This window comes from Cyprinodon tularosa, unplaced genomic scaffold, assembly GCF_016077235.1.
Source record: "Cyprinodon tularosa strain WSP-4 unplaced genomic scaffold, ASM1607723v1 ctg33, whole genome shotgun sequence".
In the NCBI taxonomy this organism is placed as follows: domain Eukaryota; kingdom Metazoa; phylum Chordata; class Actinopteri; order Cyprinodontiformes; family Cyprinodontidae; genus Cyprinodon; species Cyprinodon tularosa.
The window spans coordinates 3241685-3263205 of NW_024039041.1; the positions used below are offsets into that span (position 1 = coordinate 3241685).

The 21521-nt window shown below is 36.9% G+C and overlaps 1 protein-coding gene across 1 annotated transcript; it reads right to left on the reverse strand.

Annotated features, from left to right (window-relative positions):
- Nucleotides 1-3476: 3476 nt before the first annotated feature.
- On the reverse strand, nt 3477-17560 carry ggt5b (gamma-glutamyltransferase 5b). Its single transcript, XM_038293582.1, has 12 exons — nt 17277-17560; nt 16047-16174; nt 15161-15256; nt 13084-13279; nt 8144-8304; nt 7877-8023; nt 7662-7792; nt 6127-6314; nt 5937-6028; nt 5750-5859; nt 5561-5671; nt 3477-3702 (listed from the first exon to the last, which is right to left on the reverse strand). The coding sequence occupies exons 1-12, from the start codon at nt 17552-17554 to the stop codon at nt 3556-3558; spliced, it is 1785 nt and encodes a 594-aa protein (XP_038149510.1). The 5' UTR covers nt 17555-17560; the 3' UTR covers nt 3477-3555.
- Between the last annotated feature and the right edge of the window lie 3961 nt (nt 17561-21521).

Below are 21521 nucleotides of genomic sequence, written 5' to 3' on the forward strand. Positions count from 1 at the left end.
GTCCTCAGAGGTCAGCATCCTGCAACCTTTAGATGAATAAGTTGTGTAATATGAATCTCCTGAGCCTGACCGCATGCTGAAATGCATATTTAGTAATTTAATTTCAAGCTGCAGTACACAGACCATGACGACTGGAGTGCTACAGTAGAACTCTGCTTTAAAGGTTGCTAGATTGTTTAAGACGTTTTCATAGAACAGCAGAGGCATGACTAAGTTCATTTTGACACTTCTTCAGAGACTGTGGAATTTGCAAATAGCATGCATTCCTTTTAGGTAACTATTATTTCAAAAGTTTTTTTAAATGGCACTGCTAGAGATCGAGGTTTACTCCGCTATTTGTTACATGCCATTGTATGAAGGTAGATGGTGTCTTTGGAATTCAATCAAACGACAGATTGCTTCAATTGAAAAGATATATTTTTAATTAAAAACAACTTCAATTCAATGGAAAAAAAAAACGTTTCAATCAAAGAAAAAAAGTATTTGAATGCAAAATTATAGTTGAGACTCAAAAACCCAGCTTTTCTTTGATTGAAAAATAAGCAACCTTTTTTTATTTAATAATAAAGACACAAATCTAATGTCAGAGATATAATCAGATGTTAAAAAGCTGAAATGTATACTAATTGCCTTTTAAAGTACATACAAAATGTATTGCGAAATTTAAAGCTCTGTTAGGATTCCAGATTGTGTGGGTTGTTTTTTGTGTTTTCCTCTCTTCACCACCGGGTGGTGCCCTGTCCTCGTTGGACCTCCCTGCACACCTGCAGCTCGTTGGGTCATTACCAGAGGAGTACTTGAGCAGTGGGCTGTCACCACCTCAACGCCAGAGTGTTTGCCAGTATTGGGAAGACTTCCTGTGTTACTGGATAAGCCTGGACCTTCTACCCCTGGAAGGATTCATTGAGCAGGGGGAAAACCTCCACATAATCTGTTCAAGTCCACTCCTGGAAAACCAAGTGACAGTCCGCTCCTTTACTCCTCTGGGTCCAACATATGTCTGCCTGTCCGCTCTCCAACGAGTTCCATCTTCTCTGGATTAAACCCCCACAAACTGGATCCAAGGATAAACCAAGAGCCCCGCAAACGTGAGTGCCTCTCCAGCAATATTCAAGCCTCAGTCTATTTTCCCACTGTCCCTGAACTGATCACTGTGATCTCCCCTTCAGAGTTTCCGGTTCCGGTTCACCAGTTCGCTGAGTTCCAGCATTGTTTCCCCACTGAGTTTCAATCTCCATCAGTGTTTGCTACCTACAATAAACCTGTTAAACCTTTACCCTTGGTCTCTGAGTGGTTCTCTGCACGTGGGTCAGATCTTTCAAGCCCATTATGACAAACTTTTCATGGAAAAACCCTTTTTTTCCCCACAGCAGTTCATTTTTCAGTTTTAAATATACTCAAGAGATATTTTCCTACTGTTACAAAATATTCTTGACATCTATTGAATTACTGTCACCTATGAGTAGAGAACCACATTTGTGATACCTCAGATGTGCTCACATGAGGAGGAGGACAGGAGAGACAATACTATCTATGAGAAATATCTCAAAGTGGAAGGTTTCTCCATGTCATGAATTTATGAAATCTTAATGAAATTGCCTTTTAAATCTGTTCTATGGGTGTAAAACTGATGAACATTCATGTTTTGAATCAGTGTCAGGCAATATTCTATTTCAAAGGAAGGTTTTTATTGTAAAAACTAGAGAATAAACAGTGAACAGTCAGGAACACAAGTAGATAAAATTAATTAAACAAACAACACAAGACTTTGTTAAAAAAAATTTTTTTTACAACACACTGAGTTAAAAACATTAATTGGAATTTTAAGGCAGTCTTACAGTCATTATAATAAAAAAGGCCACAGTAAATGTTTTTTTCTGCATCAGGATTTCCTTTTTAAATGGCTCATATATAGTGGTTATGCCCTATGAATAACAAATAAAATCAAAAAAGTTCAGTCAGAAATTAGAACATTCAGTACATTGCTATGCCTAAAAGTCCGACATCCAGCATGTCAACAGTGCAACATGATAAAAGCTGACTGTTTGCAAAGTCAGTCTTAAAAAACAATCACCATGGTGTGAACACAAATAACAGTTCATAAAACATTATCTCTGTTTTGCTGTCTAAATACCAATGCATTATTGTCCTAAAATCTGGAAACATCCTTCATGGCTCCTGTGAAATTTCCTTTATCAGAGCTGAAAGTCCTTGTAGTATTTTAGAGTGGTCTTTATTTGGGCTGTGTAGAGAACTTTCTGAGTTTTTTTTTTTTTCTTTAACTTTAGCTGCTTTTTCGTTCATTTACAGACCAGTTTTTGGCTCTTCTTAAAAAAAATGCTGCTATATTTTGCAAAACTAAAAGGGTTTCCTCATGAACATTGTTTCTAGCTATCGGTAACAAAAACACAGCCCTTTCTTTAGTAACATCCATGAAAATACCATTAAGGCTACTCCTTAAAAACAGAGAAATATGTCAGAATCCATGAGCAAAACCTCAGTATGTTCTTTTAGCTCATTTTTAAAAGTTTATTCTGCGAGCAACTTTTTTATAGTGGTCCTCATGAAAGATGATAGTGGTATGTAGGTCACCAATGTAAAAGAAGCCTTGAGTTTATTGGTCTTTTTGAATTAAGGTTGAATAAAAAATAAAAAAAAGCTGCAGGGTAACAGACCTATACAATGAAAAAACATTCTTAAAGTAAATGCATTTTTTCTTGAATTGATACACTGCCAATGGAACCTACTCAAATTAAGGGTAAATACACATAATTTAACACGTTTTTTTACTTATTTTAGCTCATTTTGCAGAGTAAAGACTGAAGTATGAAATGTTCTTCCTTTTCATATGTAGAGGTCTTTGAATTGAGTTAATCAACTAAACCGCAATACATCAGGTTCTGTGTCAATGCTTCGCTTGGTATTTTCCATTTTTTTCCTGAAAGAAATGACTTTCAGACATTACTTAACAGCTCTAAATACTGTAAGGGTGTAGACCTGAACTTCAATAGGCAGGAAAATGGGTGAAAGAAGGAGTCTGCATGTGACCCAAACCTTCAAAATATATCCAAAAAGGCTGGACAACCATTGGTCAAAAATGCTTTGAATAATTCACAAAGAAGTTTGTCATTTCTTAAGCTTACAGATAGAAATTAAGTAAAAAACGTGTTCACAGTGTTGTTGCTATATGAGCATACATCTATGTTAAAACAAATAAACACAAAGATGAAGGTGTTGGATAAATGAGAGTGAAGTTAAATTAGTATTATCTTCCTCTGACTTCATTTGGAAAAAAAATAAAATTTGCAGTTAGGTAAAGAATCAGCTCCACTGCCTTTACGTTTACTATTATATACTATAGTATTACAATACATGGATGTTTGCCTACATTCAATTACTTTTTAAAATATACATACAAAAAGAAAGTTAAACAAAAATAAAACTAACTCATTCACATTTTGTTTTTGAGCTGCACCATAATCACAGGCCCCTAGCATAAAGGTTTAATAAGTCTAAGAAAAGATGTTCATGTAAAGTTACTCAATATCATCATGATCAGTATCCTGCTGATTTTCCCATCTTCCTTTGGTCCGACACGGCCTCTATACAACCGTCCTCCTTTTCCAAGGCATTGACCATGTTTAAAAAGTATGGCCAAGACCCAACTCGGTGTCCAAGAGCTTTGAGGCCCTCTTTCACAGACTAAGACAACACAAAAAGGAAATATCATCAGAATAAAAACCCTTAAATGAAATACAATAAGAAAAGCCTCAGATTAAAAACAGTAAAATTGATAGTTCTAAATTACATTCTTTTAATGTATTATCACATAGATTTGTCAACCCATATTTGTAAAGATGCTTTATTCCAGTGATATTTACCAAGGATATTATGTTAAAGTTAAAAAAATATATTAAGAGGTGATTAAATATCTTAAATCGGGGGTTTTCAACCCTGGTCCTCAAGGCACACTCTCTGCTTTAACACACCTTAAGATGACTGGAGTTCAGCAAAGCCTTTAGATATGCTATCAATTGATATCAGGTGAGTGGAAGCTGGGAAGTCTCCATGACATGCAGGGCAGGGTGTTTTGAGGACAAGGGTTTAAAAACACTGACTTAAATAGAACTTTTGTAAAAAATCACCAATGCCTATTTCCTATAAGCAGTTCTTACAACAGACTTTATGCCAGTAAGGCAGTGCTTTACCGGCAGTCTCCTGATATTTTCCTAAAGTTGAAGCATGCAAGATCTCTCCTACTTCAATACTTTCATGATCGCTTATCCTCAGCTCATTTCACAGATATTCCATAGGCTTTATGTCTAGGTGCTGAGGTAATAATAGAAGGGCTAATCTTCTAGAACGGTGTTTCCAAACTGGGGGTACTCGTACTCCTACTGGTCAGCCAGTGCATTGCAAGGGGTACATCAAAATATTTTATTTGTTAAGTATTAAAATAAAATAGGGCTGGGGTCTGTTTTGTTTTATGAGGACCCAATTGAAAATTAAACAAGGTTTTATCAACTAAAAAGTACGTTTTTCTTATATGTTTGAGTTCACCTTCAGCTTTGACACACATAAAAACCAAGCAGAAAAACAGAATGGATGTAGAGAACAGCCTGGGATCAGCTGTTCTTCACACTGAGCTATAGGAGCTTATTAAAGCAGCTCAGGTGTCTTGATGAAAACAGATCTAATTAAGTCAGTCTGACTATAATTTTTGTTCTGTGTTTAGGTTCCATTTTATTCAGTTTAAATGTGAGTATAAGGAAGTTACTCAGAGAAGGTCCAGTTTTATAAATACAGATTTATAATATTTTATTTTGCATTTATTTTCATTTCTTACTAACTTCCAGGGAACATATTTATGTTATTTTTTTATTTGAGATGGAAAGAATAAAATGCAATTAGATGGTCAAGTTAGAAATGCTAAAGTGTTTTTATTTTATAATCAGTTATTGTAAGTTCCACTTTTGGACAATCATCAATACTTTTGACTGAGAGGGGTACTTATGATAAGAAAAGAATGCCCAAAGGGGTAAAAAAGTCAAAAGAGGTTGGGAAAAACTCTGGAAGAGGAACCAGCCCACAGAATCACAGATTGCCACTATACCTAAAGGTAGGGATTGGGTGTATTTCATACTATTTCAGTACAAAATCTATCTAAGTTAAAATCTTTTTTTTATCTGACTTAAACCCAGTTTCCAGGTACAGTTAAGCAGAGTTTAGGAAGCTGTTTGTAAAGATGTAACAGAAAAGGACCTAGGATGCCTCTAAAGCCTCCAATTATGGATTGATTGATTGACTTTACTGATCTCACACTGGAGAAATTTACTCATTACATCAGCTCAAATAGTCAAAAAGAGATTAGGGAAATTGATCTACGAGTTTGAATGTGGGAGAACATATCAGATAATTTTCGGGACTTTTGATTTAGTAGAGTGTTTTTTTGATTGTTTTCTTATCTAATTCTATTTTTTTACATACTTAATAGGGGTGGTATGATTAAATTAATAGACTTTATTGTCATAAATTTATAGTTGAGAAGAGCATACGTCACCTCATTAAATCTTCGTTCAAAATTCACAACATTCTCTGAGTCAATGAAGATTATGGGAGCATCAATTGACTCCTTTAAGCTCATCCCCAGCCACAGGCGGTTGATTAGAGACTGTAAGAGAAAATTTGACTCATGTAAGCAGAAAGAAACACACAGACTAAGCAACAACATTGAAAAGCAGGGAACTACCAAGGCCATAGATGATGTGATCAAGCTTCCTCCTGATCCTCCCATCACAAGGATCCCACCAGAGCCTTTCTCTATTATAACAGGAGTCATTGAAGAAGGTGGCTGTTCACCTGCATCATATGGATGTTTTAGGTTCATTTGTCTTTAAATCAGACTTGCATGGAACAGTAAGGTGTGTTTGTTTTACCTGGATGTATAGTATTTACTCTTCCACAAAAGTCGGCAAGCTCATTGTTGAGGATGATTCCTGTTTTGGGAGAGTAAACAGCTCCTCCAAACCTACACAACCATACAGTAGAGTTAAGCCATGGATACCATTGATGCAATAAGGTTACTTTCAGAAAATGTACAAATCTCTATGGAGGTCTTCTGCTCACAGCTGGTTTATGGTGCTGGTGGCTGAGACTGCGAGTCCATCCTTATCCAGCACAGAAACGTGTGTTGTTCCAAAATTATCCTTTGGAGGTTTGACGTTGAAGTAATAGGAGTTATTATGGGTCCTACTAGATGATATCATCCCTCTGATATGATCGATGAAGGTTGAATCAATCAGGTTTTTGGCAGTCTGAAAACAGAAGATAAATAAAGGAAAACAAGAAAAATAAACCTAGTCAAAAACCTGTCTATAGTACAACTTTCTTTGCACTAATTTTAAAATTATTTTTCTTTTAGCAACATATCGTAACTACAGTTTAACTAACCTTCCAGTGGCTGGAAGAATTACCGACAAGAAATTGTTGCATTCACTACAATTAAAATTAAGCTATTTTCTAGAACCTTGATAACAATCCCTATTATGACATTAGTTTCTTTTCTTTTTTTTTATCATTCTGAACTTGTAAAATGGTGTCAATAAAGGGGTTAGAAGTGTCTAAATTTTACTTTCATTTGTAAAATATTTAATATTATATATTTAAGTGCCGACAAAGATGGATTAAACCCATTTTGCTACCACAAAGTTATTTCTTTCATTTGCCATCACAAAATTCATGTTTTTTTGTATTACTTCGTAGTTTTGTTTAGTTGGAAATATTGTATGTAAGGTGTATATAAGAGCTTACAGCTGAGTTTTGTGGGAAGATTAAAGTATTGTAAGCAAATATGGACAATTCACTAACCACATAGATGTAATACAAAGATATATATATATATACATATAAAGTTGCCAGGGACTATAAAGTTGCCAGGGACAAAAGAACAGGTCTACTTGAAGAGTTAAAATGTAAAAGCTTTGCTGTACTTTTACCTGCCCAGACTAAAAGCAGTACTATCCAATAAGCTTTTTAAAAAAATGCTTTATACAGTGTCCCTGTAAGACCCAGTTTCTTGTTTCCATTAACACACATCCATGAAAATGATAAATTATATGTATCATATATTATCGAATGGTGACCTAATCCCATAGAGCCATAATAACCAACAATGATACAACATACCAATTTGGGTTGCTCAGTCAGCTAAATCTGTTGTGGTTAATTCAAGTAATGTTCCACCCTTTCCTGTATTCAGAGAACTTAATACCATTTAAATATTGTTTTGCTATTCCACCCCTGACTATATTCATTGGAGCATAATAATTATGCTGCTGCGTTTACAGCTGACCTGACTCTTCTCCGATAATTCCTGCATTCATGTCAGAATTGTATTCCCTTTATTGCAAAAGCAGTAACAACTTTATATCTAGATCAGTGTGCATTTTTAGAATGAAAAAGTACCTCTGAAATGGACTTTGTTTTAATGCAACATTATTGGGTTGTTGTGAAGATATTTCAGCTTGTTTTATTTTGCTTTACCTGTGGTCTTTAACTTTTAGGTGTATGCCTAAATGTCACACACAGTTATGCTAATTATATGTTTAAAGAGACATTTAATTTCTTTGTAACAATGGTAGAAAAAAGTTATAGTTTACAACCTCGCTATTACTGAAAGCAGGATCTCGAATGTTCCTCTTTTGTCCATTAGCAAATTTAGCTGCTTCTATGTAATGATGGTACATCTGAACCTTCGCTTTAACATCAAGAGAGTCTGAGCTCAGCGAGAACCCTGCAGAGAAAGAACAACTTTTTAATTCCAGCAGTCAAATTAGTGCATGAAAAGAATCCTGAGTAACAACAGATGATCTAAAACCTTGCATAATTCTGAGAATGAAAGCTAGCAGTGCTCCTCCAGCAGGTGGGGGAGCGATGTGCATCCGATGAGTCCCCAGAGAAACCGTCCATGGACTGCCCTCCTTAACTTCGTAAGATGCCAAGTCTTTCATTGTTAATGTTCCACCTACAGACACAAACACCTCCCTTTAGGTTTACAAGCTTCCATCCAAATCGTCACACTAAATACCTTTAATTTATTTGTTAACAAACAGTCTCATCTTGCCCTGGCCATTCTTGCACCAACCTGCTTCTTTAATGTCTTGGATTAGGTCAAGTCCTATCCTGCCAGTGTAAAAGGCTTCTGCACCCTTCTTTGAAATTTTTTCCAGGGTTTCTGCAAGTTTAGGAAAGCGTAGGGTGTCCCCTCTGCCCAGGACTGTTTTGTTTTCGTGGCAAAGGACTTTACTATATAAAAAACAGAAAAATAAACAAAAGGGAAACAGATTGGAAGAGTTGTTAAACAGAACACTGTACTGTAACAACAACTGACCTGACTTAATGTTTTAAAAATCATAGAATAAACCCAAATTTGCCCTCTTTCTAATCAAGTTTTGTCTTGTTCAGATTTATGAGAGGTCACGTTCAATAGAATCTTTTTTAAAGAAACCTTTTCGATTAAAGATATCTGTGTAAATTCTCAGTCATCCAGGTTATAGCGACCACAAAACAGGCTCAAATCAGAGGCAAATTAACTTTATTGAAAACCTATCCTTGGACACAACAAACAGGGTTAGAGATGTGGTACAGCCCAGATGGAGACTTCCTACCAAAGATTGGGCACAGCTCTTGCTTTAGATTCCCTGTTTGTAGCACTCATCGACAGTTTTTCAGGTAGGAAATCAAAGAACTGGTTTTTGGAAACCTTTAGGTCTCATATTTGCCATTTCCAGATTTGTGTTTCAGGCTTTTTGTCTGACTCAGAACTGGTAAAATACTTCATTATGGATGAATGGCTTTAGAAAGGCTTTAAAACATAGTCTATAAAATTTTCAGAAGAGTAGTGCATCAAAAGGCTGAAATCTCCTCCATTGGACAGAGAAAAATAATGAAATCTTCAAAACACATAAACAGAAACACATGCAATAGAAAGTCTCACCTGAATTGATTTCGTAGCATCCCCAAATATAATGATACACCTCCATTTTTTTAGAGCTGATTTGCTTTAACTTGTTTTTATTTTTAGTAATTGCAGTATTTTTCCCTTTGTTCTGCGTTAATTTGAACAAAATATTTATCAGTTTGGTCTAAAACTAGGAATATTTTTGAGTAGTAAAAATTGTGCTTTTAAGCATATGTTATCTCCGTGTACAAACTGTCAAGTATTTTAGTGAAAGTAAGGGGTACTAAACAGGAGTGAAAAGGAAGAAGGTTTAAAGGGACCCAGGTTTGACAGGGGCCCATGAGAGGCTCCTAATGCATTTACTGTATGATACTGACAAAAATAACATGACACTTGAAACCTGCAATCCCAAATATTTTATTTACATTATATTGGTAAAAGTAAGTTGAATTATTTTGGAAAATGTTCTCAATACTCATTCCCCCTATCTGTTTACACAAAATGGTTTAGTCCACCTACTCCACCTCTATTCCAAAAGCAGCAGAGCAGACAACTTTCTACAGACAATACTTCCTCTACAAAATAACTTTCATGTTTTGTTTTTTTTTTTCACAAATTTGAGAAAGGTAACCAAAAACAGTATTTAAATAAATGCATTTTTTTGTAAACCACTTTAGTAAAAATTCCTTGAACCTCATGGAAGGTTATGATGGGTCCTGTAATATTTCTTTTCATGGTGTCCAAATTCCATGTCGGTGACAGCTTCATGATGAGCTGCTTATCCGATAGGGCCATTGTTATTTCAGAGCCTCCAAACTGGGAGTATTTGGTTTGAGAGCCATCCTGTTACTGTTTTAGGTCAAGTTTCTTAACTGGTAATGAGGGACTCTGCCTGAAATGGAAAAGTTCAAGTATTGTGGTAAGCTGCTCATATGTTGCTGACTTATCATCATGAGTTACGACAAGGTAAAATAGGAATTTGAAAGACTGTTAATGGCTTTGTCTGAAGCAGGGAGGGATAAGTTCTGGTTTGTTGTGGTTAAATGAGAGGGGTGTCAACAAAAAGACCTGTAAGTCATGGATCGCAGTCAAAAAAGTATCACAAGATGTTCAACTGAACTTTTGAACCAGTGTGTTCTACAGCGAGTTTACAGTGGTAGCTGCCCCTTGCAATAAACTGAGATTATTTAGCCATGTAATGAGGTCACCACTCTGAAGTCTTCACTTCATAGATTTTGCTATTTCCCAAAATGTATGGAGGATAGACTCAAAAATGGCTTAAAGGTCAGTGTGTAATGTTCTAAAAAAAGATTAGGACCCTTAAAGATTTTGTTTTAAAACAGTTTTATATCAGATGAAGCTTTTCTATTTTAAAAAAAAATCTGTCCATATTATCTAATCAGATTATTAATATGGATTTTTTTTGAGTGTGGAACAAATAAGTAATTATAGAAAATAATTTATTACATCTTCAAACATTCTAATACAACATGTTTATAAAATGCATGAGGATTTAAGCCTGTTAAATTTGTATTGCAAGCTCTATGTCTGTGTATTTAGATATAAATTGAGGTTTTCATTGTTAAAAGAACTGATGGAATGTTAGAACATTTTAGATTTACTAACATTATTTTTATCCGATTATCTGAAAAATGCAAATGAGATAGAACGTGTGAAATGCTTTTTCATGCTTTTGCATCTTAAAGGTGCCATAGGAGATCTTGGGAAAAAAAAGGTTCCAACAAGCTATAATTTTGAACATACCCAACCATGCTTCTCCCTTCAGACCACCCCTTGAAACAACGCCTTCAAAACACATGAACACGCATGCTGTCTGTCAAGGTTCACATGCTACGTTCACACCTAAAGCAGCAAAGGCAGCAAAAGCAGCCAGTTTACATGCAAAGTCAATATTTGACGTGCATCACGGCGCAGAAAAAGGTCCTGCAGCGCTTCTAGAGCAGCGTGTCTGAGCAGCTGAAGCAGCGGGTCGCTGATCTGGGAGCTGACAGGGAGACAGACACAGCACTGATGATGCAGAGCGTCATGATCACTCCTCTGAAACAGTCTATTAACGCCTAAATTAACTTGAATTGCCGAAATCTGCCGGCAAAACATGTTCGTTTTATTATCCTGGTGCCTGCAGTTTGGATTACGTACATGAAAAAGGCCTTCCAGCCTCCACGGCAAACCGTGAAGAGATGACCAGGCAGGAAGCTGCTGTTGAATGGGATTCCTAGTGACAACACACCGCCAGTATACAGGGGTCTGAGTGGCTCTGACAGAAATAATATTTGAAGGCAGGATGGTAATTTGGATGAACTGACTGCACTGACAATGTTCTCAGGTACTTTCTCACTTCAAAATAGATTCAAACTACTTTTTACCCACTTATCACAGCGAATATAGCTGCCATTGTTACTGGCAAAGGCAGGGGTGTCAACTCTCACCCATTGGGTGTGAGACTCACACATTTCAGTGTCTTCACACGCTCACACTCCATATCTCAAATTTTTCATGCTAAAAAATGACAGACATTAAAACTCAACTCCACTTATTTATATATAAATATACCATGCTGATAAAAACCCAGTCCGTGTTTTTAACACAACCTTAGTGCTAACATATAATAACATGGCAGGTTCATATCCAGTCCTTATTTTTGCACAAGCCCTCCTATTCACTTTGCTGACAGTAGCGGGGGACATGAGCCAGATATGGAAAAAACTACCGGGATTTCTGAGCAGTTATTACGAGGTATGTCATTAAATCGTATTGCATCTGGACGAGATTAATTCACTTTGTAAATTAATAAAGATTTTAAGCAGTCTAGCACTTGAGTAAATATGAATAAAATACACAGCATTTAGCTTAGATTATCACTGTGGAGACTGAAGTGTAGGATCAAATCAAAAGGTTTGTTATCTCTATACCTACCTCTATTAGCCACCTGATTTAATCCCAGTTTTAGTCCATGTTTTGCTCACAAGTTAAATCATTATTGCTCAGTTTAGTTTAATAATCTCCTGTTGGATTTTACGACTAATTAGCTGTACCTATACTCATCTAACCCCGACAAGGTTTGCATGTCCAAATTCTTTTAAAATCTTGCTCTAAGGTTTGGTGAAAAATTGACAGCACTGCAAAGAAAGGTTAGGGTAGCTCAGCCCAATGTGCATCAGACCCACTTTTTCCACCAGAGATGCTTCAGTCGTGCGTCAGAACTAAATTTGTACAAGCATCAAAAATGAAGCGCGTTTTTGCTGCTCTTGCTGCTTTAGGTGTGAACATAGCATAACAGTGGCTAGCTTCCAGCACGAGCATTGGGGGGTCGATTCGTTCATCTGTCAGGAAACGTGCACAGGGGGGAGGGACAAGCGGATTGACGTGTCAAGGACCAATAGTGTACAACGGACTGTGTTTTTTGATTGGTGGACGTTACTCATTAATTTCACACTGTAGCGGGAACCATTTATTTTAGTTTCACTTTCAGATCTTCTATTTCAATGCTTGCTACGCGACTGTGGGGACATCTAAAGCCACATGGTAAAAAATGCATCAGAAAAGATCTCCTACTGCACCTTTAAGAAGATAGATAGATGGATCAATGACCAACCTTAATCATCATATCCTAAACAGGACATGACCTGTCAAACTTAGAGCAACGTCATGTAATCATTGGATTTATATGCTATGCATTGCCTCTTAGTGTAATACACAAGATGTGCAGATTCAGAACTCCATTGAGTACTGTAACTGCTCTAAACCCAAGTTAATCTTATATAAAATAATATTTTGGCATGACAGAGATTTGCAAAGGCAAAAATATTTTTGAATCCCCAACAGTCCCCTGTGTTGTGTAAGTAGAAGAAACCAATCATTTTCATGGTCAGTGTGACTATGAGGCTTAACTCTCGGGTAAAGAACATCTTTTTTTTTTAGATTATTAAAACTAGTTAATTTGCGGATTTAAAGGATCATTGTTTCCTTTATAAAATCTAAACAATAAGTCAGTGTGTTTTACTCAAACACCAAACATTTTTTAAAATGTTTTACGTTTTCAGTGACCGAACATTTTCATGTCAGGAAACTTTGTAAGCTCGGTTTTTGTGTGTGAACTTTACCACAGTGATGACTTTTCCACATGCATCTTTACAAAGTTGTTTCTCATGAATTCTGCCAAGTATGTTGGCATGGGAATCCCATCTCTGGCCAGTTTGATGGTTGGCTCAAACAGCTGAGCCCATTGCAGCTTCCCGTACTCTCTGTGGAGGCGCTCGTAGCCCTTCAACTCTCCTGGTACACCAATCCACTGACTACCTGCAACATGGAAGTGGAAAACAACAACCTGATAAAACACCAGTTTGATTGCTAAAACCATATAACCATCTTAATTCACTAAGACATAAGGAAATGAACTCTTAAACTAGACAAAGGTTGTAAAGAAGTGACCATTTTCAGTTATTTTGATTTTTTATCAAAGTTATTTTCTTGTTGTATACATAAGCAGTTCCAGTCAAATGTTACTCATTATGGGAAAAAAAAATCTTGTTAATTATGGGCTCTAATCCATTTGATCTATTCTTTTTCTAGGGAGAAAAAAAATAATTATAAAAGCTGTTCTAACTATTAGAATTTATGTTGGTTTTTCTCTCCACATGGAATAAAATGGTTAACAAATATAGGCTCAATTATCCACACACCTGCTTAAATATTACCCTACAATTCCCCTGGTAAACTGTGTCTACATCACATGTATTTTTTAGCCCTTAAACAGCTTCTTGCATAATCTTGGCTAAATAATTACCCACTTTTTTTATTATTTCAGAATTAGTTGAAATGACCTGTTGGTTTACTATAAAAGACATGAACGTCAAGTGTAGTAAAAACTTTTTCAGCTCCTCTTCTCAGCCTGTTTTAATATTTTCACCCTGGATCATTGTTTGTGTCTTCTTTTGTGCAAGCTCTGTGTTCTCCAACACCCAGTAGCAGATTACCATTCACAATCTTCCTTTTAAAGGGAAGTCCCTTTTTAAACTGTTAATATAAAAGCAATTTCCTTAGTCAACGACACAATTCAAGCAGCTGTCCACTGTTGCCTCATACTTATCAATGAGGACTGATTTATAAAATCAGTCATTTAAAAAAATCATTCCTCTAACTTCATGCATTCTTAGATAGAAAACCTTTCAACTTTGTAGGACTGGTATAATTTTTTAAAGTGTCTAAATTGTGTTGTGTTTATTGGTACTATATAAATACACTGAATTGAACTGAATTCTGATATGTGGTAGAAATAATTATCTACTGGAAGCCAAGGTTTGGTCCGGTTTTTACCATTTAAATGAGTCAGGAGAGGATGTGCAAGTAAAGCCCAGGAAGCATCAGGATCGTAGCCAATAATCAACTTAAATGTATTAAATTACTGATATAAATGTCCAAACTGGAGTTGATTTCAAAATTGAAATTTCGACAAAATGTGATGGAATTAATTTTATTTACAGAAACAATTCAACGATCGCAGGGTCCTTTCAACTTAAGTAATCTTAAAAAAAATAAACATTTTTAGTCATTGTTGCATCATACACTTGATCAATAAAGCAGAACAGCCAGTAATACGTTTAAACCAACCATAAGCAAACTTTCACCACTAGGTGGGCTGTCTCACTGTCTCTAGAGCAAAATAAGATGTGTGACAAGCCACATACTCACATGTGTGAGATGTGAGTATGTAAGAAGGTTTAGTGTGTGCAGTGTATGAGTGGGTGAACATGAATGTGAGAATGTGTCTAAGTGTTAACCAAAACCAAACTGAACCAAACAACAAAGGGAGTACCTGGAGGAGCAGAGAGAGAGAGAGTGTGGAGCTAAACTTATATAGAGCCCAAGTGGCTCCAATTAGTAAGACCCGCCTCTGCCTACAGGAGGAACCGCCCCTGCAGGTCAGAGGAAAAGGGCCGTGACAATGCATACTCCACCGTTTTGCTACTACACTACACTGATCAGGCAGCGGCATTTTATGGGCAGGGAAGTGCAAAGCTCTGAATGGCAGCTATTAACATTGGCCTACAAGACTGGAGAACAGAGGAAAGAGACGGTATGTGACGTCATATTATATTAGTCTGCAATTTTCTATTGAACTATATAGTAAATGAAAAGGTAGACAAACGACATCTGATTCATTGACTAGATGCTGCTTACCTGTGGACAATCCAAATGTAGTAGGACAGTCATTTAGCAGATTATCTTTGAATGAGTGAGGGACCGACTCCCTGAAGTTGTAGACCTTAACATTACCTGAAAGAAAAAGAGAAAACAAAATAACAAAAACTTTTCTTTTTTAGACCCCCCACCCCACACACACACACAAACACAGGCTTTATTCATGTATGTTGGTGAAGGTATACAAAGACAAGCCAACCACAAAGGGTAATTTTAACAAAGTTGTTGTAACATACAAGACAAACTTTGCCACTGATGCTGCTTCCATCAACACCACTGTTTATAGATGCTGGAGATCGGCCTTTTTTCCAGTGTAGTCATTTTTCTCTGACTGTGACTGGCTGGATGTGCTCTCTTCATCCTCTGACACGAGAGTTGGCTCGGAGCTCGTCTGCCTGGCTGGGTGTTTCCTGGAAGGGGCCGCCTTTTACAGCTGCTTTTTGTATCTCTGCTTCTGTCTCCTTGAACCCCAGTCGGCCTCGGCAGATGGCCGCTCAAACTAAGCCTGGTTCTGCTGGAGTTTTTTTCCAGTTAAAATTCAGTTTTTCCTCTCCACTGTCGCTACAAGCATGCTTAGTGTGAGGGATTGCATTTGAGTCAATGCAATCAGCTGGTTTACCTTAGATAGAAAACTTGAATACATTTGACTGGATGATCTGGATGAACTGTAAAGTGTCTTGAGATGACATGTGTTATGACTTGGCACTATATAAATAAACTGAAATGAATGATTGTTTCCAACTATTCACATGATGAGGGAAGAAGTAAAGGTTATTGTACAGTGAAGTTTTACATTGATCAGTGAAAAAATAAAATAAGAAATGTGCAAAACAAAAAACACTAGCAAAAGATGACAACAACCCACCTGTTTTATTTCTCACTATCACTATAGAGCCTCCTCCAATTCCCATGCTCTGAGGATTGACCACAGACGTGCAAAGGAGAGCTGCAATGGCGCCATCTACTGCTGAGCCGCCCTTCTGAAGGATTTTCCTGTAAAAGGATATTAGTGGATTTACGGGAAACCAGTTTCTGACTATACTATGCAAACATTTGCACAACCTAAGGCCCAATATAAAACAGAGGGTTGAGTCCTGCGGCTGCTGTTGTTCCCCTCTATTCAACAATTGGCCCATTTTCTAATTTTAGAAGTCAACTACTTGCAGCCAAATTTAGCAACAACCTATTTATTGTCATGCTGAGAACTGAAACTGCATGCCTGGGTGAATAAAGGTGCTTATAACATCTAAACTGTCTTTTTTTTGGATACTTTAGACAGAAATGAAAGGGGAAAACAAAGCAAATAGGACCCTTTTAGTGCGATGCTAGCACTGAGACTGTTTTTTACCTGCTAAGCAACAAAGATGCACTGCTGGGAATGTTTCATCCTTGCCACCTCAAAAACTTTCAATGAGTTTATATTTTGAAAATGCTTGAATAACCAACAGAAAACAAAATGCACACATTTTTTTTTTATGAAAATAAAATACTTTTTTTTTTTTTATTCTCAACAGGTTTATCCTTATTAAGCCTTTGTCCGGAAATGCATCAATCATTGTGTCAGTAAACTCTGATGTGATTGTGTCTGTTTTGAACTAAATGACCCTTCAGCAAAGGCTGAGGAGAAAAAAAAAGAACTAAAGTCAACAATAGTCGGAAGGACAACATTCCAGTTAAAAAGGCTATGTGCCACTTTTTTTTTTTTTAGTGATGACAGATTCATTGACTCAAAGTTGCGCAAAAAGAAAACATCAAAAAGACTAATGGAAGAAGCAGAGCCAAGACTTTCACTCATCAACACAAAGGGCAGCATCAGACAGTGTTTAAGGAAATGTTTCAGGAACAGTGAGGGCTTCACTGTCTACAGATTTGCTGCTATAATCTCTATTCAAGTGGAGCTGATCAAATCTCTTAACCTGCTTAGCCACTTATCCAATTCATAAAAACAAGCGTTTAATGTCGAAAGAAATTTGAAAACACTTGATTAACAACAGGAAAAAATATATATAGGCTATTGATGGAATGATTAACATAAAGTTCATATCAATCAAAGTTTTTAGAGAAAGCGCACCACTTTAGGGGAAAATTTACTCACTTGCCAATCTCGGAACAAAGTTGCGAGTCTGCAGTTACAGCCGCATGTTTGAAGCTGGAGCAGCCAGCATCTTGAAGGGTGACGATGCACAGGATCACAAAAGCCACGGCGCAAATCAGAATGAACGCAGTGCAACATCCCGTCAGCCATTTGGCCATTGCGCTGCGCGTCTGAGCTGGAAGGCTTGCTGGACTGTTCTCCTGCGCTCTCTGCAGACTAATCCAAGGCTTGTCTCCCGCTCCTTCCCTTCCTCCCCCTTCTCTCCCCATCTCCCACATGGGTTTTACTCCAGAAGTGAAACTATTCCGGGAGAACAGGAGCCTTATAAGCAATCGTGTGTTGTCCTGGGAAAAAACCTTGATGTCATCATTTTTCCCCGAAGGACTTAAAAGTCCAGTAAATCACGGATGAATTGATATTTTTATTGTTTTTGGTTCTTTTCTCACAGTGAAAGAAATGTTTTTATTTTTAATTTTTATTTAAAATTCTATTTCATCCACTTAAGAAGTTTTGATATAATTAAAATTTAAGTTTGAATATTTCGAACATTTAAGTTTAGTATCCTTTTTCAAAAATATAGCAAATAGATAATGAGGACCAAAATTCAGAAAAATAAATCAAACATAAGGAAATTGAGTTTTACCTAAACAGTGTGACAATTCACTAAAAGGAAGAAATGTAAATTTCCAAGTAAATATCCAGAGTATTTTAAATGTCATATAAGTCTACTGAATAAATCACCTTCAGTTATAAAACGCTAGCCTATTTTAACCCCATTTGACCTCAGTAGATGGCCACTCACATTGAGCCTTGTTCTGCTGGAAGTTTTCTTTCTGTTAAAAGGGAGTTTTTCCTCTCCATTGTCGCTACAAGCATGCTTAGTGTGAGGGATTGCATTTGAGACAATGATTCGATGCAATCTACTGGTTTTCCTTGGATAGAAAACTTTAAACTGTAAAGTGCCTTGAGATGACATGTGTTGAGAATTGGTGCTATATAAATAAACTGAATTGAATTGAAATTAAAATGAAAAGTTCAAAAATAAGGTTTTACTGTATGTTTATGATTTATTTGACAAAACTGGAGATTCATGCCATATGGCTAACAGCCTACCACTTCCTTTAATCACATAATGCAACAAGTAACTCTGGTCTGGATGGGGGTCCTTCAAAGTTTTCTCCTCTGCGATCATAAATCCTATGTGGTAATATCATGATCAAATTCTAGCGCTGTGCAGATAGTACCCAACTTTTTATCTAACCCCACATCCTCCCTTTTTCTAGGCTCTTTTGTTCCTTTCATAAACACAGAAAACACTGACAAAAGGCAGGATTAGATTGCTTTCTTACAACTTCAGGGTGTTTTATAGCATACTGAAGTGAACTCATTGTTTACAGAATTGTAAAAAAGGTAAATCTGTGGGGAAAGGGTTTAATGCTGCAATTACAGGTGGGCTGAGCAGCCAGCTGGCCACTGGGTGTATAGTATAAAGGGAGACCATCCAAGTTATTCTCAGTTTAATGTTCAGTTAGACAAAGGCAGCTCTTTCAGTAGGGAAGTCTTGGAAAACATACCTTAATCAAAATGAATGTTATATGAAACAGATGCATGGAACCTTGTGAATGTATATGTTTTTGTTTTTCAAAAGCTCATATCAGTACCTCTCTTTGTTTCATTATGCAATGATTCATGTCAAAATCTCTACCTTTAACCCAATTCACCCTGCCCTGCCCTACATGTTCAAACTTCTCCACGTCCATCTACCATCCAACACTCTCAGGTCTTTCTACTCCAATCAGGTCACACTTCCCCCTGCTCACCTGATTGCCATGGAAAATACAAGATTCAGCTGTTGTGCTCCTATTTTAGTAGTTCTCCTCCAAAAAATATCAGTAATACTGAATTCCTAAAGGTATAAAGTTACATTTTATGCCTATACAAAAAAGACAAAACAGTTTCAACAAGCCTCCACCTCATAGTGTTTTAATGTTGTTTTTAAGCCTAAATGGAATTCAAATACCGGGTGCAACGAGCAGATAGAACAGAACAGAAGTTGCCGCATCCGCTGGCTACACTAGAGAACTTTTAGAAAGACATGATGGTAATTAAAGCAGCTACTTAGTAGAGCCCGTCCATCCAAAGGTAACATTTTAGCTCTAGTCTTTAAGAGAAAATGTACATTCATCAGTATTTTGGTTACATAGAATATTCAACATCATACTGTTACAATTCAATCAATGTAAACAGTCATGCGCTCTGTGGTTTTCATTACTTTCTACTCATAAGACATGCTCAGAAACAAATCATACACTTAAAAAAATAGTCCAATCCATTCAAATTTTATAGCAAGTTTAAATAAGATATATTTCAAAGTGCTATAAAATTCAAGATAATAATCACATTACAACAAATCACATACACTCTGCTACTAAAATCCATCCATCCATCCATCCATCCATCCATCCATCCATCCATCCATCCATCCATCCATCCATCCATCCATCCATCCATCCATCCATCCATCCATCCATCCATCCATCCATCCATCCATCCAAATGATTAAAGCAAAAATTCATACATAAAAGCCAGAGAATAAAAGTGGGTCTTGACTGTGGAGTTTAAAATCCACATCAGTAATAAGGCCAAGGCTGGTGTCTTAACGGCAAAACATATTCTTTAAACGTGCCAGGAAAATCCAACTGATCCATTATTCCAAAATGTTGAATATGTTTTGAGTTCCATCCATCCATCAAATTTCTTACACGCTTATTCCAAGTGGGGTCGCAAGGGGTGCTGGTGCCTGTCTCCAGCTGTCTACGAGCAAGAGGCAGGGTGCACCCTGGACAGGTTGCCAGTTCATCACAGGCCAACACTGAGACAAACAGGACAAACAACCATTCATGCACGCAATAAAACCTAAGGGGACTTTAGAGAAGCAAATTAACCTAACAGTCATGTTTTTGGAGTGTGGGGGGAAGCCGGAGTACCCAGAGAGAATCCATGCATGCTCAGTGAGAACATGCAAACTCCATGCAGAAAGATGGCCGGGAATCAAATCCAAAACCATCTTGCTGCAAGGCAGCAGTGCTACCAACTGCGCCACTGAGTAGCCCACGTTTTGAGTTGTAAAAACATAACCTCAGCATGCTTACAAACATTCGGTCAATAGGGGCCAATGGTTGTCTAAGACTCATTAAAGTGATGAAAGGGGACAGAATCTGCAGGACCAGATGAGGGTTTTTCTTTGTTGATATTACCTATGAGTAATGAAAAGTCAACCAGTTGAAACTAATTATTTACAGACTCTGCTGTTTTAAAAGCACCCCAGGCTAGTTCTCAGCAATTATACTTGATAACGCAACCTTTTTATTACATCACAGCAAGAAGCTATTCCAACTTAAATGCTTTATTTTGATTCCCAATGGGAGAAAAGAGGTTTATTTACTAAGATCTTATGGCACAGTAAACTGCATTCATAGATTTAGACAAAGGGAGAGAAAATTAGCAAAAAGACAGGCAGCAAATTGTGGCAAAGAGGTCAGACTTTCAACCCCTGTAGGCTGCGTTCAGGAGAAAAGGCTCTTTTATAAAGGGTGCCTGATCTCATTCCAAGTCATAACTTGTATATGTCATGTATTTTATTTTTTTCTATGATTCATTTCACTTTCCCACCATATTGATTCAAATCTGTGTCTCCTGTAATTCTGATTCATTTGTCATTGTTTGTCATATACGCTCTGACTGAAATGCTGCAAAGTCATTCATATTTAAACTGAAACTAAAACAAAGCTCTAGTTCTCTGGTTCATGAGGATGAGCCTAATTTGTAAGTTTTTATTTCTGATGTTTAGTATATAGTGATATATGATGGTGTACACTGAAACAATTAATTTGGCTCAAGATCAGAGTTTTTGGTTTCTAGTCACCTCATACAGTCCTCACATATAGACTGTATGGACGAAGGAAGCATAATCTTTCTCAGGATCTGCCAGTCATCATCGTTGCCGTGAATGTTTCTTGTGCACATCCATCTTTGTTGGGTTTGGCTCATCGCCAAAACAGGAAATGCCCCTACAATTAAAAAGCTTGCAAAGATCATAAAGACCCTCCTTCACAGCAATCCTTACAAGCATAGGGACAAAAAAAGAGTTTTGTCAACCTCAAACATCCTTGTAAGTGGTTTTTCAAACTTTTATCTTTAGGCCTGCACTATAGAGAACTAAGGGCAGAAAACAGCTGAGAAAAC

Bases quoted from the DNA above. Each gene is read 5' to 3' on its own strand.
- ggt5b (XM_038293582.1), bottom strand. From the start codon at position 17,554: ATGTGGGAGATGGGGAGAGAAGGGGGAGGAAGGGAAGGAGCGGGAGAC. The intron at 8,305-13,083 runs GTAAAGTTCACA...TTTTTTATATAG, and splicing joins GTGGAAAAGTCATCACTGTG to TAAAGTCCTTTGCCACGAAA. The intron at 8,024-8,143 runs GTTGGTGCAAGA...TTGTGTCTGTAG, and splicing joins CCAAGACATTAAAGAAGCAG to GTGGAACATTAACAATGAAA.